Source organism: Alligator sinensis, unplaced genomic scaffold, assembly GCF_000455745.1.
Source record: "Alligator sinensis unplaced genomic scaffold, ASM45574v1 scaffold1800_1, whole genome shotgun sequence".
NCBI classification, from domain to species: Eukaryota; Metazoa; Chordata; order Crocodylia; family Alligatoridae; genus Alligator; species Alligator sinensis.
The window spans coordinates 140042-158792 of NW_005843058.1; the positions used below are offsets into that span (position 1 = coordinate 140042).

An 18751-nucleotide genomic window follows, 5' to 3' on the forward strand; every position below is an offset into this window, starting at 1 on the left:
CCAGCCAATGCGCGGGGAGCGAGAGCCAGGTGCTGCAGGGGCGGAGGGGACCAATGGGGCGAGGCGAGCGCCTGCTCCTCCTCGCTGCAATGTGGGCAAAGGCTGGAGGGGCAGCGGGCTGCAGAGGGGCCGGGGCCGGGGCCGGGGCCGCCTTCCCCTCGCCTCGGGGGCCTTTCTCCCTGGGAGCCTGCTAGGGCAGGGCGTCTGCTCCATGCTGGCCTCTGTCTAGGCTGGGTGGCACTGCCAGGCAGGGTGGCTCTGCCCCTTAGCTCTCCAGAGAGAGCACCCACTTGGTGCCCATGAGTCTGCTGCTTCTTCACGTGGTGCCACCCACGAGCAGGGAGAGGTGGCTAGCTGGGCTAGTCTGCAGGCAGGGCAGTTGTGCGCCTTAATGACCGCCCAAGATTTTAAATTTTTTTTTCAAATTTTCACGTACCAGATCAAATGAGCCAGATCCGGTCCAAAACCTTTGAATCGTTCAAAAGCCTTATGTGGCTCTGCTACCGGCAAGTATCTTCCACGCCAGCCTGGGGCTTCAAATGCATCTAAATCTTTTGGCAGGTATCCTGCATGCAGGCCCAAGCCTGGAGGCTTGGGGGTCGGATGCCCCCAAGTTTCACCTGCTCTCAGCTGTAGGGCCACAGGAGCAAGCTAGGGAGGAGTCTCCTATTTCCATAAAGTGGGCGTGTAGCAGACCAGCCAAGATAGTTGCCTATTATAGAGCACAAGCTTTCAGAAACACCAGTTCACCTCAGCAGGTACTCATCGTTTCATAGATGTTAGGGGCTAGAAGGGATCTTGCAGATCATCTGTCTCCCTCTGACAGCTGTGCACAGAGAGGCTGCTGCTATGAGGAAGACCACAGCTCCTGGATATCTTGCTGGGTTGGCCAGCAACAAGGCATTTCTGAGGCACAGCTCATAGCGCCCAGTATCTCTCCAGGTTAGACATGGACAGGGCAGGCTCACAGCCACTGATGTTTTTCTGGGTTTGTGCCTGGACTGAGGAATCTGCTTACTGAGTTTCTCCTGTGATGGGACAGGACTGGCCTCTCCCCATGAGGAAGCACAGAGGCCTGCAAGGATCTCTCCTGGTTGGGCACAAACATGGCACAGCCAGGAAGAAGCTCAAAGCTGCCCTGATCTCTTCTGGTGGAGCAAGGACAGTTGTAGCTGTGACAGCCATGGTGTCTCCCAGTTGGGCAAGGAGAACTCGCTGCTGTGAGGAAAAGCAGAGCTGCTGTTCTTTTTCCTCTGTGGGTAGTGATGGGGCACCGTTGTGAGGAGCCTCACGGGTACTCAGTGCTCTCCTGGGTCCTGCATGGATGGGGAGAAATTCTGTGAAGAAGCTTGTACCTGCCAATTTCTCTCAAGCTTGAGCACAGAGTGGGAACCACTGCGAGGAAGCTCATCCCAAACTCACAGCTACTGAGTGTGCATTGAGTTGGCCAGCAACAAGATGCTGGTGTGAGGGAGCTCACAGAGATCTCTCCTGACTTGGGCAAGAACAGAGCACTGCTTTGTGAGAGGTTTGCTGCTGAGGTATCTCCCAGAATGGGCAGTGCCAGTGTACTGCTAAGGGATAGCTGCCAGAGTGGCTCAGGAGATAAGCAGGAATAAGGCAAGGCTCTGAGGAAGTTCACAGTTATGGTGGTTTCTCCTAGACTGGGCAGGCAAAGGGCACTGAAGTGAAGAAGGTCCTGTAGCAGATTTCTTTCAGCCTCAAGCTGAGACCTGAGAACCTCTCTGAGGAATGTCAAAGCTGTCACTCTTATAGCCTGGCTAGGACATGCCACTGTGATGTCTTTCTGGTTGGGCATGGATAGGCTAGTGCATGAACCTCTCATTCATGGATGCTGGATTATCTCTTGATTTTGGAAATAAAGGTGCAGAGCTCTTCATGGTGTGGGCCATGAATGGCACATGCCCCCAGTGACTGGGGAGGCACGGTGGTGGTGGGAGCAGCGGGAGCATGGGAGCTCCCACAGATGCTGCTGGCGGGGGGGGGGGGGGGGAGCACTGACCAAGGGTTGGTGACCACCTTCAGGTGCCACCGGCAGTGTCGGTGGCACCAGCGGGGATTGCGAACTGCCGGCAGACACTGCTGTGTCGGTGGCAGGGTGGTGAGTGGCGACTGCCTGCAGGCACCGCCAGCAGTGTCAGCGGTGCCTTTTTGTAGGGGGTGTACCTCCACACTCATTGCCCCTGGTGTGGGCTGAGGCAGGGCATGGTTGTAAGCTCTTTTCTTCCAGGGTCTTGTCTGGGTTAGGCAGAGATAGGACACTGCTTTAAAAAAGCTCACAGCTCCTGGGGTCCCTTCTGTGCCAGGCACAAGTATGGCACAATCTGTGAGGAAGCTCACAGTTGGCAAGGTCTTTCTTTCCTGATGGACCTTTCAGAGTGGCTTAGACAAACTGTAGGAGTGGGCCAAAAGGAATCTCATGAGGTTCAACAAGGACAAGTGCTGAGTCTTGTACTTAGGACAGAACAATCCCATGCACCAGCACAGGCTGGGGGCTGACTAACTGGGCAGCAGATCTGCAGAAAAGGACCTGCGGGTTACAGTGGACAATAAGCTGAATATGAGCCAGCAGTGTGCCCTTGTTGCCAAGGAGGCTAATGGCATACTGGACTGCATTGGTAGGTGTGTTGCCAGTAGGTCAAGGGAAGTGATTATTCCCTACTACTCAGCTCCAGTAAGACCACATCTGGAGTGCTGTGTTCAGTTTTGGGCCCCCACTACAGAAAGATGTGGACAAATTGGAGAGAGTCCAGCGGAGGGCAACAAAAGTGTTGAGGGGGCTGAGGCACATGACTTAGGAAAGACTGAGGGAACTGGGCTTATTTAGTCTAGAAAAGAGAAGTCTGAGGGGGGATTTAATAGCAGCCTTCAACTACCTGAAGGGGGGGTTTGAAAGAGCATGGAAGTAAGCTATTCTCATTGGTGGCAGATAGCAGAACAGAGCCATAAGGAACGATCTCAAGTTGCAGCAAGGGAAGTTTAGGTTAGATATTAGGAAGAACTTTCTTAGCAGGAAGGCAGGTGTCATAGCCCAACCATTGGCAAAAATTTTCAAAAATTCATGGCGCTCAGGTGAAGTACCTGAAGACTGGAAGAAGGCCAATGTGGTACCCATTTTCAAGAAAGGGCAGAAAGTAGATCCCGGGAATTACAGGCCAATCAGCTTGACTTCAATCCCTAGTAAAATTCTTGAGAAAATTATCAAGGAGACCCTTCTGGATAAGCTGGCTGAGGGTAACATCCTGAGGGATAGCCAGCGTGGGTTTGTCATGGGTAGGTCTTGCCTGACCAATCTCATCTCCTTCTATGACCAGGTGATGTATCACCTGGACAGAGGAGATGAGATTGACGTCATATATCTGGACTTTAAAAAAGCCTTTGATCTGGTGTCCCATGACCTCCTCATGGAAAATTTGGCCAACTGCGGCCTTGATTACACCACAGTCTGATGGCTGGGAAATTGGCTCTGAGGTTGGACCCAGAGAGTAGTGGTCAATGGCAGCAAAACATTATGGTGCTCTGTGACCAGTGGCATCCCCCATGGCTCTGTCCTTGGACAGGTTCTCTTTAACATCTTTATCAATGATGTGGACGTTGGTGTCAGAAGCACACTGGCTAAGTTCTCCGATGACACTAACCTTTGGGGCATAGCGTCCACGCCTGAGGACAGGCTAGTGATCCAGGCTGACCTGGATAAACTTAATAAGTGGGCGGATACAAACCTGATGACATTCAATACCAATAAACATAAGGTACTCCGCTTCGGCGAAAAAAAACCCCATAGCATGCTTATAGGCAGTGCTACACTTGCTAGCACCACTGCTGTAAGAGACTTGGGAGTCATGATTGACCACAAGATGAACATGAGTCACCAATGCAATGTCCCAGCTGGTTAAGCAAACAAAACCCTGGTTTGCATCCAGGGATGCTTCTCAAGTAAATCTCAGGATGTCATCCTCCCGCTGTACTTGACCTTGGTGAGGCTGCAGCTGGAGTACTGTATCCAATTCTGGGCTCCGCAATTCAAGAATGATGTCGAGAAGCTTGAGAGAGTCCAGAGAGCCACACGCATGATCAGAGGGCAAGAGAATAGGCCTTATGAAGAGAGGCTGAGAGCCATGGGACTCTTCAGTCTGGAAAAGTGCAGGCTCATGGGGAACCTGTTGGCTGCTTATAAGTACATAAGGGGTGTACATCAGGATCTGGGAGAACATCTGTTCACCAGAGCGCCCCAAGGAAAAACAAGGACCAGTGGTCATAAACTCCTACAAGACTATTTTAGGCTGGACATAAGGAAAAGTTTCTTTATGGTCCGAGCCCCCCAGACCTGGAAGAGACTCCCTCCAGAAGTGGTGCAGGCACCTACTCTGGACTCATTCAAGAAACGCTTGGACGCTTATCTTGCTGGGATCCTTTGATCCTAGCTGACTTCCTGCCTCTGGGGCAGGGGGATGGACTTGATGATCTTCGAGGTCCCTTCCAGCCCTAACGTCTATGAAATCTATGAAAAACACTGGAACAGGTTTTCCAGAGAGGTGGTGGAAGCTCCATCCTTGAAAGTTTTCAAAACCTAGCTAGACAAAGCTTTGGCTGGGATGATCTAGTTGGGGATGGTCCTGCTTTGAGCAGGGTGATGGACTAGATGACCTCCTGAGGTCCCTTCAAACCCTCACTTTCTGTGATTCTATGAGTCTATGACTGCAGATACACCACTGCTCTGAGGAAGCTTGTGCCTGTTGGATATTTATTGGTACTGGTTAGCAACAGGGGGCTGCTATGTGGAATCTCATGGCTGCCAAGTTTACTTGTGGTATGGGCAGGTAGAGGGCACTATTGTGAAGAAACTCACAGCTGCATCTATCACTCCTGGGTTGGCATGGACAGGACACTGCTGTGAGGAGGTTTTCCCAACTTGCAGCAACAGGGCATCAGTGTGAGGAATCTCACAGCTTCTGAGGTGTCGTTCTGAGAAGAGCAAGTCTGAAGAAAACCCCAGTTGCCAAGATCTTTCCTGGTTGTCCATGGACATACCACTGCTCCAGCAGTGTTCACACGTGCTAGATTTTCTACTGATATTAGCCATAACAAGGAGCTAATTTGAGGAATTTCATGGCTTCTGACATCTCCCATGGATTTGGCAGGGGAGTTGAATTGGCCAGCCACAGGAAGCCACTGTGAGGAAGTTCCCAGCTTCAGGGAAACTTCTGGGTTGGGCAGTGGCAGGTCACTATGACAAGAAAGTGCAGAACAGCAGAAGTATTTCCCAAGTTGGGCAGTGACAGGCAACTCATGTAAGGAAGCAAATGTTATCACCAAAAACCCAGGACCATTCCAGAGACATGGCTATAGCCCACCTGTGATCAGGACCTCTTTTTCAAGCTTAGGCACAGAATTAAGGGACAGTGACAATTTCCTTAATGATTATCCTTTTTGTATACCGTGTCAAGATACAATTACACTTCCTGATGATCTTTCATTCCCTTTTAACAGGTAAAGTTTTACTGTACTACTTCCAAGTCAGGTAGAGGCAAATGGCAGGTTTATAACTCAATGTGTTATTGATTACATCCCAAAGCACAAGAATAAACACTGCTCTCAATGCCTACCTAGCTATGGGCATCCGTACAGAATCTCACCTATACTATCTTGGGAGACACAGAAGGGAGGAAGAAGGTGGCATCCAGACTGGCAGCAGGTTGTTTTGAATTTGCTGAGATCTTCCAAAATCCCCCTCTTCTCATTTATATTCAGTATATATACACACAGCTTATTTTAATACATAGTTTTGTCCAGATCTCTTTGTTTCACTGATACTTTGCAAACTAGACTGAACCGGTTTTTCTATGAACTTTGAAGATGCCAATTAGATGGGGTCTGTGTCCTTGTGAAAATTACAGTTCTGGGAGAAAGGACTTCTTATCTTTTTCCTTCACCATCTGGGAATACGACTTGCCATGTTCTGTTTTGGTTTTTTTCGCTTTGCTGTCAAAATCAGTGATAACACATCTGCAAAGGCTCCCTCTGAAACAGGCTTTGGGGCTTTCTGCTTTAGCCGCATTTCTGTATCTTAGCCTAAGTTCTCTGAAAAGGCCAGGGCTAACAACAAGTAGTTTTGCTGATGGACTCTCGGCTTTTCCTCTGTGCTCCTGGATTCATACTCCCAGGGCAACTTTAATTCACGCCTTTATTTCTTTTCTATACATAACATACATTTTGCCTTTACCATAGCCAGTTAACAAAGACATATTATTATTGCAGTATGATTCCAGCAAACTATGTACAATTAAATTTTTAATAAAAGGCAAAACATCAGTTGTTACTTTTAACTTCCATTAAGTGTTTTCCAAAAACAGTTATTCACACTTGAGTTAGCTTAATGTTAGTGGTCTTGATGAACAGATTCTTGTTCTATTTTCCCAGGATACTGGTTGTGACTTAAATGTAAGTTTATTGATTATTGATTTTATATCATCTTAAGCACATATTATTTGTAATTTAGGCTTTTGCTAGTAGTAGGCCTGCACTTGTCAGTGTGGTCTGCCAGGTACTGACCATGTTTACAATACTGGATCTTGAGCAGGAACCTGGAAATGCTGTAGGGAACCTCACAACTACCACATTCCCTCTTGGACTTGGACAGCCACTGCTGCAAGAAAGCTCACCACTCTGAGGTCTCTGGTTGGTAATAGGTAGACCACTGCTCCTGGATTTCCTACTGAGTGGCAGGAAATTGCTATGAGGAAGCTCACTGCTGAGAGTACCTCTCCTAAGATAATACACAGAGCACTGCTATGAGGAAGTTCACCACTGCAGCAGTCCCTCCTAGGTTGGCCAGAGATAGAGCACTGCTGTGAAGAAGCTCACTGCTGTGGTGGGTCTTATCTAGATTACGCAGGGAGAGCACACTGGTGGGTAGAAGTTCACAGCTTCCAGGACCTGTCTTGGGTTGAGTAAGGACAGATCACGCTGTGAAGAAGCTTACAGCTGACTGGTTTTTTATGGCAGTATTGCGAGGAAGCTCAGTGTTTCTGGGGTATCTCCTGAGTCTGGTCAGGACAGAGCAGTACTGTGAGGGAGGCTTATTCTGGTAGCACTGTGGAGAAAGAAAGAAAACCATTACTGCCTTCCAGTGTGAAGGGTAGGGAATTGCTTCTACCTTACAGCTTCCCATGCTGAAGTGGAGATACTGGGATCACTGCCAGCCCTGACTGCAGCCAGGGGACTCTTAATGCAGCAAGAAACCTATCAATGGGACTGCTGTATAAATTCAAACTGGGGTGGGGGTGGTAAGCTAGAGAAGGACCAACCCGGAGAAAGAGTCCAGAGTCTCCACCTTTGTCACTGTCTCACTCTTCCTGCTATTCCTCCCTCAATCTGTGTAGTATTGTATTCAGGTCCTCTTTCCTCTCTCAGTTTTGTTCTGTGATGCCTCCCAACCTGACCGGCTACTACCGCTTTGTCTCCCAGGACAACATGGATAATTACCTTCGAGCTTTAGGTAACTCCACTCTTCTCCTCTTATTGCTTCTCCCTTCTGTATCCCACCCTCCCCTCCCCACTCTGCAAAATGATGAGCCCCCACAAGCAGGGGTAGGATTTTTGTTCCCCTTTCTGTCCATTCATTTTATTCTGATCCTGTAATCCCACCAGTATGAGCAGAGGGACTGTGATAAAGGCACCTGGAATCTGAGGAATAGTCTTGTTGCAGGGAGGTAGAAGTTATGGAAGGGACTGCAGGGAGGGAACCAAGGAGGAGCAAGGAAGGGCACTGCTGTGAGGAAGCTCACTGCTGCCAGCATCCTATTCCTTGTCCCATCTCATCTCCCCAGATATTAATGTGGCCCTGCGCAAACTGGTTTGCCTCCTGAAGCCTGATAAGGAGATAATCCACACAGGAGATCATATGACCATCCGCACAATCACCTCACTGAGGAACTACGTTATGGACTTTGACCTGGGAATTGAGTTTGAAGAGGATCTAGGGCCAGTGGATGGACGCAAGTGCCAGGTGAGAGGTTTGTGGGAACAGATCAACATTTGGAGGGCAACTCAGCTACAACCACTAGCAAGCAGTTTGACTAGTAACTGGAATTTAGTAGGCAAGCCTGTTCCTAATGTGAGTCAAAAGAGAATCCAGCTCAGGGGTACCCTTGTCTCTGCAGACCTAAGCAAGGTGAAAAAAGCAGGGCTCTCTCTTGCTACCTATGATAAACAGGAAATTTAAGTTAAAATTAAATGTAAAATAGAGCTATCTGGAGTTTCAGCATTCAGATACCCTTAACTCTGTCCTCTGTTAGAAGTACCCTGAAAAATCCAAAAATCAGATGGCTTGCTGGAACAAACAGATTTGTCCTGTCACATGAAAGGCTGGACCCTCTAAGATGCTGGAGTCACTCTGTACTCATGAAAGTCAGAGCAACTCAAAATAAAATGTAAAAAAGCCTCTCAAAATCAGTGACTACATTTCAAAATATGTCCCAGAGAGAGCTCAAGTATGAGGGGAGTGGGTAAGTGGAAAGGTAATGGTAAACATCATATACAAAAATAGACATGAGCAGGGACTCTGTCTTTTTTTCCCATGACTGATGGTGCCTCCTGTCTCTTCACCCATTCTTTTCAGACAACCGTCTCCTGGGAGGAGGATCAGCTTGTGTGTGAGCAGCGAGGAGAGAAGAGAAACCGGGGCTGGAGACACTGGTTAGAAGGGGACCTGTTACACCTGGTGAGGTGGAGCTCAGAGCAGGATGTCATGTTAACAGCCATGATAGAGAAATCCAGGGGTGCCTATACATGTGCAGGAAGGCTGCTCTGACACGCTTTAATTATAGCATATCAGAGCAGACTTGGTTAATCGAGTCTGCTGGGCCATGGTAATAAACAAACTCCAACAGACTCCAGCATCATGTGTATCAGCATCCCTGCACTGAAAAATGGTGGTGGGGACACTTTAAGTAGTTAAAGTATCCTTGCCACCATTTTTCAGCATGGGGACGCTGACACACATGACACTCCAGGGACTTTAATTAGAGCAGCTCTCAGAGCCGCTCTGATTAAAGCACCCATTCCCAGAGCATCTCTATAAATGCCCTAGGAGATGCAACAAGAAGATGCTGAAGGCTCTGCCTCCTCCTGTGGATCCCAGTCTCAGTCTCCAGAGTTTCTCTGGGGCAACAGCTGCTTCACAAAAACATCCTCCTATAGGGTTCAAAAGTTGAGTTGGCGGAGCTCACTGGGATCCAGCCAATGTCCCTTTCCTGCCCTGAAATCCGACCGTGGCTCCAGGGGTTCTGAGAGGGAGAGGAAAAAGAAGAATTGGACACAAGGTTTCCTGTGTCTAACACTGAAATCTCAATAAATCTTCAGAAACAAAGAGAGAGAGAGAGAGAGAGAGAGAGAGATGGAAACAGCAGGGAGGGACTGGTGGGCAGGAGTGGGAGGCTCAGTCTGAACTGCCTGGGGAGCTGCAGGCAGGAATAGCAGGAGCATCTCCTGCAGGGCAGAGCTGTGTGGAGAGCCCAGGACTGGAATAGCAGAGACAGGGCCAGGGCCTGTGAGGCTGAATTAAGGGATGCTATCAGAGCTGCATGGGGAGCCCAGAACTAGAATGACTGTGGGGCTGTGGGTTAGAATTGAGGAACTTTGGCAGGGATGTGTGGGAAATGCAGGCTTGGGAGAGGTCTGTGGTTCAAGACTGAGGGGCATTGGCAAAGCTGTGTGGACATGGGGGCAGAATTGGAAAATGTGGGAGCTGTGGGTAAGGGTTGAGAGACCCCGTCAGGTCTGTCCTAAGTCTCCTCTTTTATGTTATTCTCCTTCCCAGCGCATGACAGCAGAAGATGAGGTTTGTGTTCAGATTTTTCAAAAAGTGAAGTAACCACAGCAGATAAGGTATCAAGAATTGATCCATTTGAGCAGGACCAGCTTTGTTGCAGAGCCAAAATCAAAGCTAACAAATCTGTCTCCTATGTCACACTTCAAACTGCCTTTGGATTAAAGAGATACAAGTGGCCAAAACCTCTTTTGTAGTAATTGTCTTCATTGCCGCCAATGTTTGACTTGCATCTCACTAAGGACCACACCCTAAGTAATACCTGGGTTAGGTTCCCTGGCCCATTTTCCCACTCCATATAGGAGCAAGGAGCCTTGCTGAGCACAGTATCTCCTTAAGTGAGTTCACTGTGCTACCTGTGAGAAGCACAGATTTCTTTGTGTTCTCCCTCAGTATTCAGGCACTGGAAGAGACAGGAAGCATGCAGTGAGTAGAAACTGGCTCCCCTTCTGGGTTGCCCCCAGGAAAAGAAAGATTACAGGAGAAGGAATTTCCAGCCGCTGGGCCAATCTGCTGATGGGGTGGGGAGGGGAAAAAGAAGAAGTCATGCAAGGTTAGAGAAGTGAGATGGAAGTCAGGCTGTGGGGTGGGAGGGAAATGGGGCTTCAAGTTTCACTGAGATCCTTTCAGAATAAGAGCTCTCACGTCTGAGATAGAAGGGAAGGGCGGGTGAAAAGGAAGAGTCACTGCGTGGCTGACTCCAAATGTAAGAATCCAGAGAACAGGAGAACACACACTGAGTGAAGGTCAAAAGCAAATCCCCCCCTTGCTTCTTGGGGGAGAGCTGTGCAGTGGCTGATACACAGATGGGACTGCCTAAGATTCTTGTCTAGTCTTATTTGTTCCTCTGCTACCTTTCCTCCCTGAGACCCCTCTGAACTCTGTTCAGTCTGGAGTTGGAGAAAAGAGGGAAAGGGTCAAACCCCTCCAGTCACATTCAGAGGGAAGATGGCATTGTGTTATCGGCCCATCCCAGTGCAGTCCACAGGAATAATGCTGCCCTGACCCATAAAACAAGCCCCTGATGTTTTTAGAGCTCATGCCGAGTCCTCCCGGGCACTGCTGATATCCTCCTGGCCCACAGCATGTTCTGCCACTCTACTTGCTCCCACTCACACCCCACAAGTCCCCCTGGGTTTAAATACAGACTTGAATCAAACTTTGTCTAAAAATAGTCTTGCCAGCCAGCTGAGTCAAAAATCAGGAGCCAGGAAATCCCCAAATCATTTGATTTTAGGAAATAGTAAAGTGTGGATTCTTTTTATTTGATTCTTTTGGGGATTTGGTGCTTTTGGGGGCGGCTTTTTGCTGCTGTCTCAAAAGCTAGAAACTAGAAATCTGTTTATTTAAAGCAAGGATGTCAACTTCATCTGGCCCTCAGGGCCAAATGAGGGTTATTGGGCCAGTCTGGAACCAACCCCCTACCCCTGGCCATGCAGCACCAACAGCACTGGGTCCCACCCACCAGCCTCAGGGCATGCTGTGCATGCAGCATACAGGGCTGGCATAGGACACATGCTGCCCTCAGTGCACAGACTGCACCTTTTTTTTATTAAAATATATTTCTATATATATAGAGAGAGAGTTATATATATACATCCCCTATCATAAGCTTTCCATCACACACCTTAAATCCGCATTAAGAAACCCACACTTCCTGTTTCAATAAATGCACACAATCCCCTGCGCACCCTCCCTCTACCCTCACCTACCCAAATCACAGTCCTTTAGTCCAAACCCCTATTTGGGGTTTACAGTCTCAGTTCATTCACTGTCCTTGTCACCGTCACTGTTGATGTCACTGTTGATGTTACTGTCATTTCTGCTGATGATGATTCTGTTGTAGTCCTTCTAGCTGTCTCCAGGTCCAATTGCATCTCTGTTCTCTTCATTCTTTTTGTCCACTTCCCCTCCTGGGGGTCTTTGAACAACTTGTGCCAGGTGTTGCTTTTCCAGATGGAGTTGGCTATGTCTTCTCCAGCCTTGCCCACCGATTTCTGGTGGTAGGACTGAAGTTTGCTCAGAAACATTTTAACACAGTCTGTTTCTTTGAGCTTGGCATGCCTGTATACCAGGAGGTTCCTGCATTGCCACAGGGCGCTCCTGACACAGGACACAAACTGATCGAAACGCATTGTCTGGGACCCCTGCTGCTCAGTGAGGTGTCCATACATCACTGCCTCCCTTGTCATCAGCCTGACTTCTGTCACTCTTTCAAGTAGCTGGCTTACCTTTTCCCACACACTCTTGGCATACGGGCAGTGCCATAGGAGGTGGTCAATGGTTTCTGCTTCTTCTTAGCAAGTTTCCCTGGGGCAATTGGGTCGAATCCCTTGTCCCTCCCTATACCTCCACACCCTCACTGGGAGTACTCAGTGCGCTATCAACCAACCTAAGTCCACACGATCCTTGCAGAGGTCCTTGCGGATTGGCAGTCCTGGTTCCAGATGGCTTAGCAGTCCACATCAGGGAGCAACTCCATGGTTGATAACCTGTCTCTGTCTCTGGCTGCCCTCTGTATCTTTTTGTGGTTGGACGTAGTCACCGGGCTTTCCTTCTGTAACTCATACTTGCTCCAGAACTCATTCAGGACCCTGTAAAACCAAGGCTGCTCCATGGTCCACCACCTCCCTACTGCTACAAGGGGGTAAATCTAGGGTGCCACATGCAGCCCAGGCCCCAGACCCCAGTGCCACGTAGAGTACCCTGAGCCAGTGATCCATAGCCAAATTGTATGGCTTCATGGGCCAGATCCAGCCTGCAGACTGTATGTTTGACACTCATGATTTAACGTGAAAGCTGAGCATGTCAGGTAATCATCTGACTCCCCCAAGCTGGAGCTTAAACATATGTAACCCTGCTTATGTTCCTCCCATCTGACTCTGGCTCTGTTTTATAATGGTAGCTTGTGTGTTTTTCATCTGCATACCCTCATTAGTATGCAGGTTTGGGGGACTTCAAATCATAGAGTCATAGAGAAGTTGGGCTGGAAGGGACTTCCAAAGGCCATCTAGTCCAAGCCCCTGCCCGAGGCAGGATCATCCCCATCCAAACCATCCTATCTATACAACCATAATCTGAACCCTACATAAGACTACCCTCAACCCTGACACAACACAGACCTAACACCCTCACCTGTCACGGGTAAAGCAGAGGAACCACAGCAGCCAATGTCGTGCTTCTATAAAATGTCAATATATGCTCAAGAGATCCTGGGTAGAGGGCCACACCCCCTGCTACAGAGGAAGGCAAAAAGTCCCACAGTCTATGCTGTGTTGTTCTCAAAAGACCAAGGAGTTAAACTTATAGAACAATTAAGCTTGTTTACTTAGAGAGCCATCTTAGCCTGCTTCTCTGCTGTTCCCTTTGGTTCCTGCAAATGTAACAACTTATACATAACACTTTTAAAGGTATCTACATGTCTTCCCCCAATACTAACTTTGGCAGTTTAGTTCAACCCATAGTTAAAGCACATTTTAGCAGGTCTCTATTAGTCCTTGTGTTGGCTTTTTAGCTCTAAGTGATCTTCGCAGATTCTCTGCATACTCAATCTGTATTGGTTCAGTTGTTGTTTGGTTTCCTTGTTCAGATGTCTGTATTTGTGTGTCATTTTCAATCTCCTCTGTCATTTCTTGTTGCTTTGTTGCTAGCTCTGTTTCCTTCAGTGAATCTCATGATCACAGAATCCTAGAAAGTGAGGGTTGGACCTCAGGAAGTCATCTATTCCAACCCCCTGCTCAAACCAGGACCAGCCCCAACTAGATCATCCCAGCCAAAGCTTTATCTGACTGGGTTTTGAAAACTCCCAAAGATGGAGCTTCCACCACCTCTTTGGGTACCTGTTTCATTGTTTTACTACTCTCCTAGTGAGAAAATTCGTCTTAATATCTAACCTAAACTTCACTTGCTGCAATCTAAGACTGTTGCCTTGTTCTGTCATCTGCCACCACTGAGAATAACTTACTCCATCCTCTTTCAAACCCGCCTTCAGGTAGTTTGAAGACTGCTATTAAGTCTTCTCAGTCTCTTCTTCTCTAAACTAAATGAGCCGCGTTCACCCAGTCTTTCCTCGTAAGTCATGTCTCCCAGCCCCCTCACCATTTTTGTTGCCTTCTGTTGGACTTCTCCAATTTGTCCACATCCTTTTTGTACTGCGGGGAATGGGGGAGAGGGGACAAAACTGAACACAGTACTCCAGATGTGGCCTTATCAGTGCTGAATAGAGGGGAATAATCACTTCCCTTGACCTGCTGGCAACACACCTGCCAATGCAGCCCAGTACGCCGTTAGCCTTCTTGGCAACAAGAGCACACTGCTGGCTCATATTCATTTGATTGTCCACTGTAACCCCCAGGTCCTTTTCTGCAAAGCTGCTGCCCAGCCAGTCAGCCCCCAGCCTGTACCGGTGCAAGGGATTGTTCCATCCTAAGTACAGGACTTGGCACTTGTCATTGTTGACCCTCATGAGATTCCTTTTGTCTCAATCCTCCAGTGTACCTAGGTTCAGCTTGTTCTGTTTTTTCTTCCAGCTTCTGCAGCCTGGGATTTGTTATTTCAGTTTACTTGGCACATTCTAACTACCTTTTCCAAATTAAGCTCAGCATCCTCTAGCAATCTTTTCCTGACGTATCTCTTATACCTAATACTATTTGATTTCTGATCATGGACTCTTTTAGATCTCCAAAGTTGCATATCTGTCTTAGAAGTCTGAGATCTTTGACAGACTCCTCTATCATCTCACATTCTTTCTACTGTCTCATGTGGAAATTGTACCATTCATAGGTTTCATTTTGTTTAGGTATACAATATTCCTCAAACTTTTTTATTACTGTGCCACAGCTTTTCTGTTCTGCTTCTGACAGTTGTAGGCTATTACAAAGAGACAGAGAGCTTTTGGGCCTGCTATATTTAAAAAATAGCTACCTTGAGTGGATCTATCTTCTCTGTAGTTCCACTGGCCATCATATATGGAGCTCTGCTTAAATTTCTCCGGTTCTCTGCTGCATTGCCGGACAGCTTTAACTCCTCTGGAATTCTGAGAGGCTCCATTTTTATTTCTCATATCCTACTCTTGGTTCCATGTATTCTTCTCAAAAGACCAAGGAGTTAAACATATAGAACAATAAAGTTTGTTTATTCAGACAGCCCTCTTAGCCTGCTCCTCTGCTGTTCCATGCAGTTTCCTTCTACTGCTCTGAGGCAAAGGTATTTATACATTAAACTCTTAAAGGTTTCCACAAACATACCGATCTGACCATGGGGTAAAATTCCTTCCTGATCCCAAATATGATGATTGATGTGACCCTGAGTGGAGGGGAAAGACCCTCTAGCTAGGAACATCCACCTTTGCTCCTAGCAGAAGAACTGGCACACCCCAATTGAAGTCCCCAGCCCTCACTGTAGCCAATGTCCAAGGCCTCTAGGGAGGCTTAAAAACCCTCTGACGTGTATAGCAGAAAAAGTGGGGATGGGCAGGAGCAACCAGCAAAGCCCAGAAACGTAGGAAATACCTGTGGTAGAAAATAGGCATAGCTACGCCTAGATCATCCCTGACCAATGGCTGTCCAACCTCTTCTTGAACACCTCCAGCGATGGAGTCTGCAACTTCCCTAGGCATCTATTCTACTGCCTCCCTATTCTCACAGTGAAGAAGTATTTCTGGATATCCAATCTAAATGTACTTTGCTTCAACTTCAAGCCATTGGTCTACAACCTGATCTCTGCAGCAAGAGAGAAAAGATGCTTTCCCTCTTCTTTATGGCAGCCCTTCAAGTATTTGCCTGTTTTCACTGATTGTGGTTGGGTGTGAAGCGTATGAAGGGTGTGAGGAGTGTGAAGGGTGTGAAGGTTCCAGATAGGGATTACACTGTGGATAGCCTTGTGGTTCATCAGTTCTTCAAAGGAAAGTACATGTTCCGATAGTGGGTTCAGAAACAAACCTGATACTTATTATTACTAAAAGAGATGAAAAAGATCCCTGAACCTACTACTGACATATGTCAGGGTCTAAAGGAGCTGGGGTTGTATAGCAGCCTGAACAAGAGCAGAAGAGGTAGAGACCCCAGCAGAGGAATGGCAGAGGAGACCCCTGAAGGTGGCAGCCAGAACAGCACTCCCTAGCTTCCCACCCTAGCACTGCTGGCTGGCAAAGGTGGTAGAATCTCCGGACGGCAATCCTGGGTGAGACCTCCTTACCAGTTGACTAGGCTAGGGGGTAGCTCTCTGGCTCGGTTTGCTGGTGACTCTGATCTGCTTTGAGCTAACTGTGAGTGTGATCTGTTTAAGATATAGTTAAGGGTTAATCGTTAAGTTTTTCTTAAGGCATGCGCTTGCTCCTCTTTTCCCTTGTAATAAACCATGTTTTAGTTTAACATTTGCTTGTGAGTGGGGATGTTTGCACATTAGAACACCCAGTTAATGTTTATTTTCTCAGGTTTCTGGCCTAAAGTTGAACCTGGCCCTTGTTACTTCCATCCAGTGCCTGGCAGAAGGGTTACACATAAATGGGAAATGTGTGGGACTCATGACAAAATCCTAAGAGTTAGAGCTCTGGGAAAAGTCAGTAGCTTCAGCCCTCTCACTGAAGGAGGAAAAGTGGAACTACTTCCTTTGCCCCCTGGATTGGGCTGTGTTCTACTACTGTCTCAGCTTGGCTGTCTCATTACTCCCTGCTCACAGCTTCTCCTAGAAGAGGGCAGAGATGATAACTGAAGGAATGTAGACTTCCTGTAGAACACCTTGACTAGAATGAAGGAAAGCTTCGTTCTACTCAGTACCACAGATTGAAGGGCTCCCCTGTTAAACAAATCCTGGTGGGAACTAAGGAAACCCCTGGAAAATGATGCAGCCACTTAGCTTTTGGATTACTTCTGTCCCCACAGCGGCTTGAAGGTCCGAATTCACAGAAGTATTTAAGGATGCCTATACATGTGTGTGGGGTGGGGGGAGTGTATTTTAATTAGAGCGATTAGCTGCTCTAATTAAAATGGCTCACCGTCACATGTATTAAGCCCCTGTGCATTTAAAAATGGCCACAGGATGCTTTATCGAAGCCTCATTCAACAAGATTTAGCCAGTTTAAAACTTGCGGGAACTTAATACACATAACGGGGAGGCAATGCTGAAGCATTCTAATTAGAATGCGGAGCAGACTCATTTAATCAAATCTGTTACAACATGTTCTAATTAGAAAACAAACGTGCAGGTGTATAGGCAGCCAAAGTGTCTAACTCCCATAGGAATCACAGGCCATGAAGCACCTGAGGATTTGGGCCTAAGTGACTTTTTAAGTTGGTAAAATGCATTTTATCCCCGGTGAGGGACTTTGCAGGGAATCTGCCAGCCTACAAGGAGATTTCCAGGCACTTAAGAATAGAGTGGAGTAGAGCTGTAACTCTGCATGTGAAGACAGCTGCTCCCATGGACACAAAAAATACATGACAGCCAGCTGTGATTCCATTCTTATTCACCCATGGTAAGCTGAGATCACAAAACAGAGCTGTTCAGCCTGGCACTGAAATACCTTTGTAAAAGCTAACTTTGACTTGCAGCTCCTGCCCTCCCTGCCCTCTGTTATTCCAGTCTTAACCATGCACACAATTGGCAACAGTTTCCCACAGAGTTAGATGGATTTCATAGAGTGAGGTGCTTTGTTAGAACGTCCCGTTGCTGTGAGCTTGCTTTGTATGGTGGCCTCTGGGTGCCAGCCCTGTATGTAATTGCCAGTTTCTCTCCCAGCAGTGTTCTTTAGGTGTAAAGTTCCTCACCAGAAATGACTTCTGATTGCAAACTTCCCTGTAAAAAGGACCCTGTCTCTGCAAGCACCTCTGAAAATGATGTCCTGTGCCTTGAATTGTTCCTCACTGGTGGGTGGGTGAGCACCTCCTTCCAAATGATGGCATGTTGCCACAATTGTCCCATGGCTTCAGGCTCCCTGCCTGGCATACTCTAGATCTGCGTGAACTTTTCCTTTGTGGTTTGATAAAGTAACTTTAAAGAAAACTTACTGAGACAATGTAGTCGTTTTAGAGCTATTTGAAAATCAGGAAATTCTAAGCATAAAGCTCATGTCCAAAAGTACAAGAATATTGGACATAGGACTTTGTCTTTTTTTACCTGTAATTCCTAAAAAGATTTGCATTTTAAGTGTTTTCTGTTCCGAGTTTCTTTTCACATAACTTCATAACTTCGGCCTTGTCTATCCTGTTTCTCAAGGAAGATGCTATGGACAACTTCAGAACAAAGAGCAAGGCCTAATCAACTAAGGAAGGGAAAGGGGATATTTGCAGGTTTTAAACATTTTTCTTTGGCTTTGTTAAAATCTATTTAACTCAAATACAATGGTAAAAAAGATCACTGTTTTAAAGTTTTCAAATCCTGGCTCTTCATTGAAGAACCTGCTGATTTACAACTCGGAGGCTTCTGATGAGTCTTTCAGCAAAGCATAGAGGAGAAAACCTGACATTTTTAATAGTTTGATATTTTTAAAGTAAGAAGAGACAGTTTTTAAGACTACAATTTCTGGCCTTCTTCCCATACCTGGATAAAATGCCAAAAAAAGAAGCAAGGAGGGAAGCAATGGTCCTATATCTGTTACCCTTGTAGGAGTTCTTAAAAGCAACCCCCCAATTGTGTTTGGATGTAGGAAAATTCAGTTAAGTGTCTTTTTAACAGCTAATGATGTTACTCATTTGCTGCAAAGAGGGTTCTGTTACCACAGTTGTTCTGTTCACATGTAGACACTGCACAACCCGTACCAAAACTCTTAGTTTTTGATCTGGCAGTCAGTACCACAGTTCTAGCAAAGGAACAGCAGAGGGCAGCAGAACCTGTGTTAACAAAACCCATTGGCCCTGCCAGTCTCTTTTTAGTTTAACTGTCTCTTCCCTCCCTCTCCTCTGG

General features: G+C 47.2%; 1 protein-coding gene across 1 annotated transcript; it reads left to right on the plus strand.

The window, feature by feature from the left end:
* The first annotated feature begins 7312 nt into the window (after positions 1-7312).
* Positions 7313-10029, plus strand: RBP5 (retinol binding protein 5). The gene is made up of 4 exons (XM_006037031.3): positions 7313-7519; positions 7851-8029; positions 8642-8743; positions 9842-10029. The coding sequence occupies exons 1-4, from the start codon at positions 7447-7449 to the stop codon at positions 9893-9895; spliced, it is 408 nt and encodes a 135-aa protein (XP_006037093.1). The 5' UTR covers positions 7313-7446; the 3' UTR covers positions 9896-10029.
* The last annotated feature ends 8722 nt before the right edge of the window (positions 10030-18751 follow it).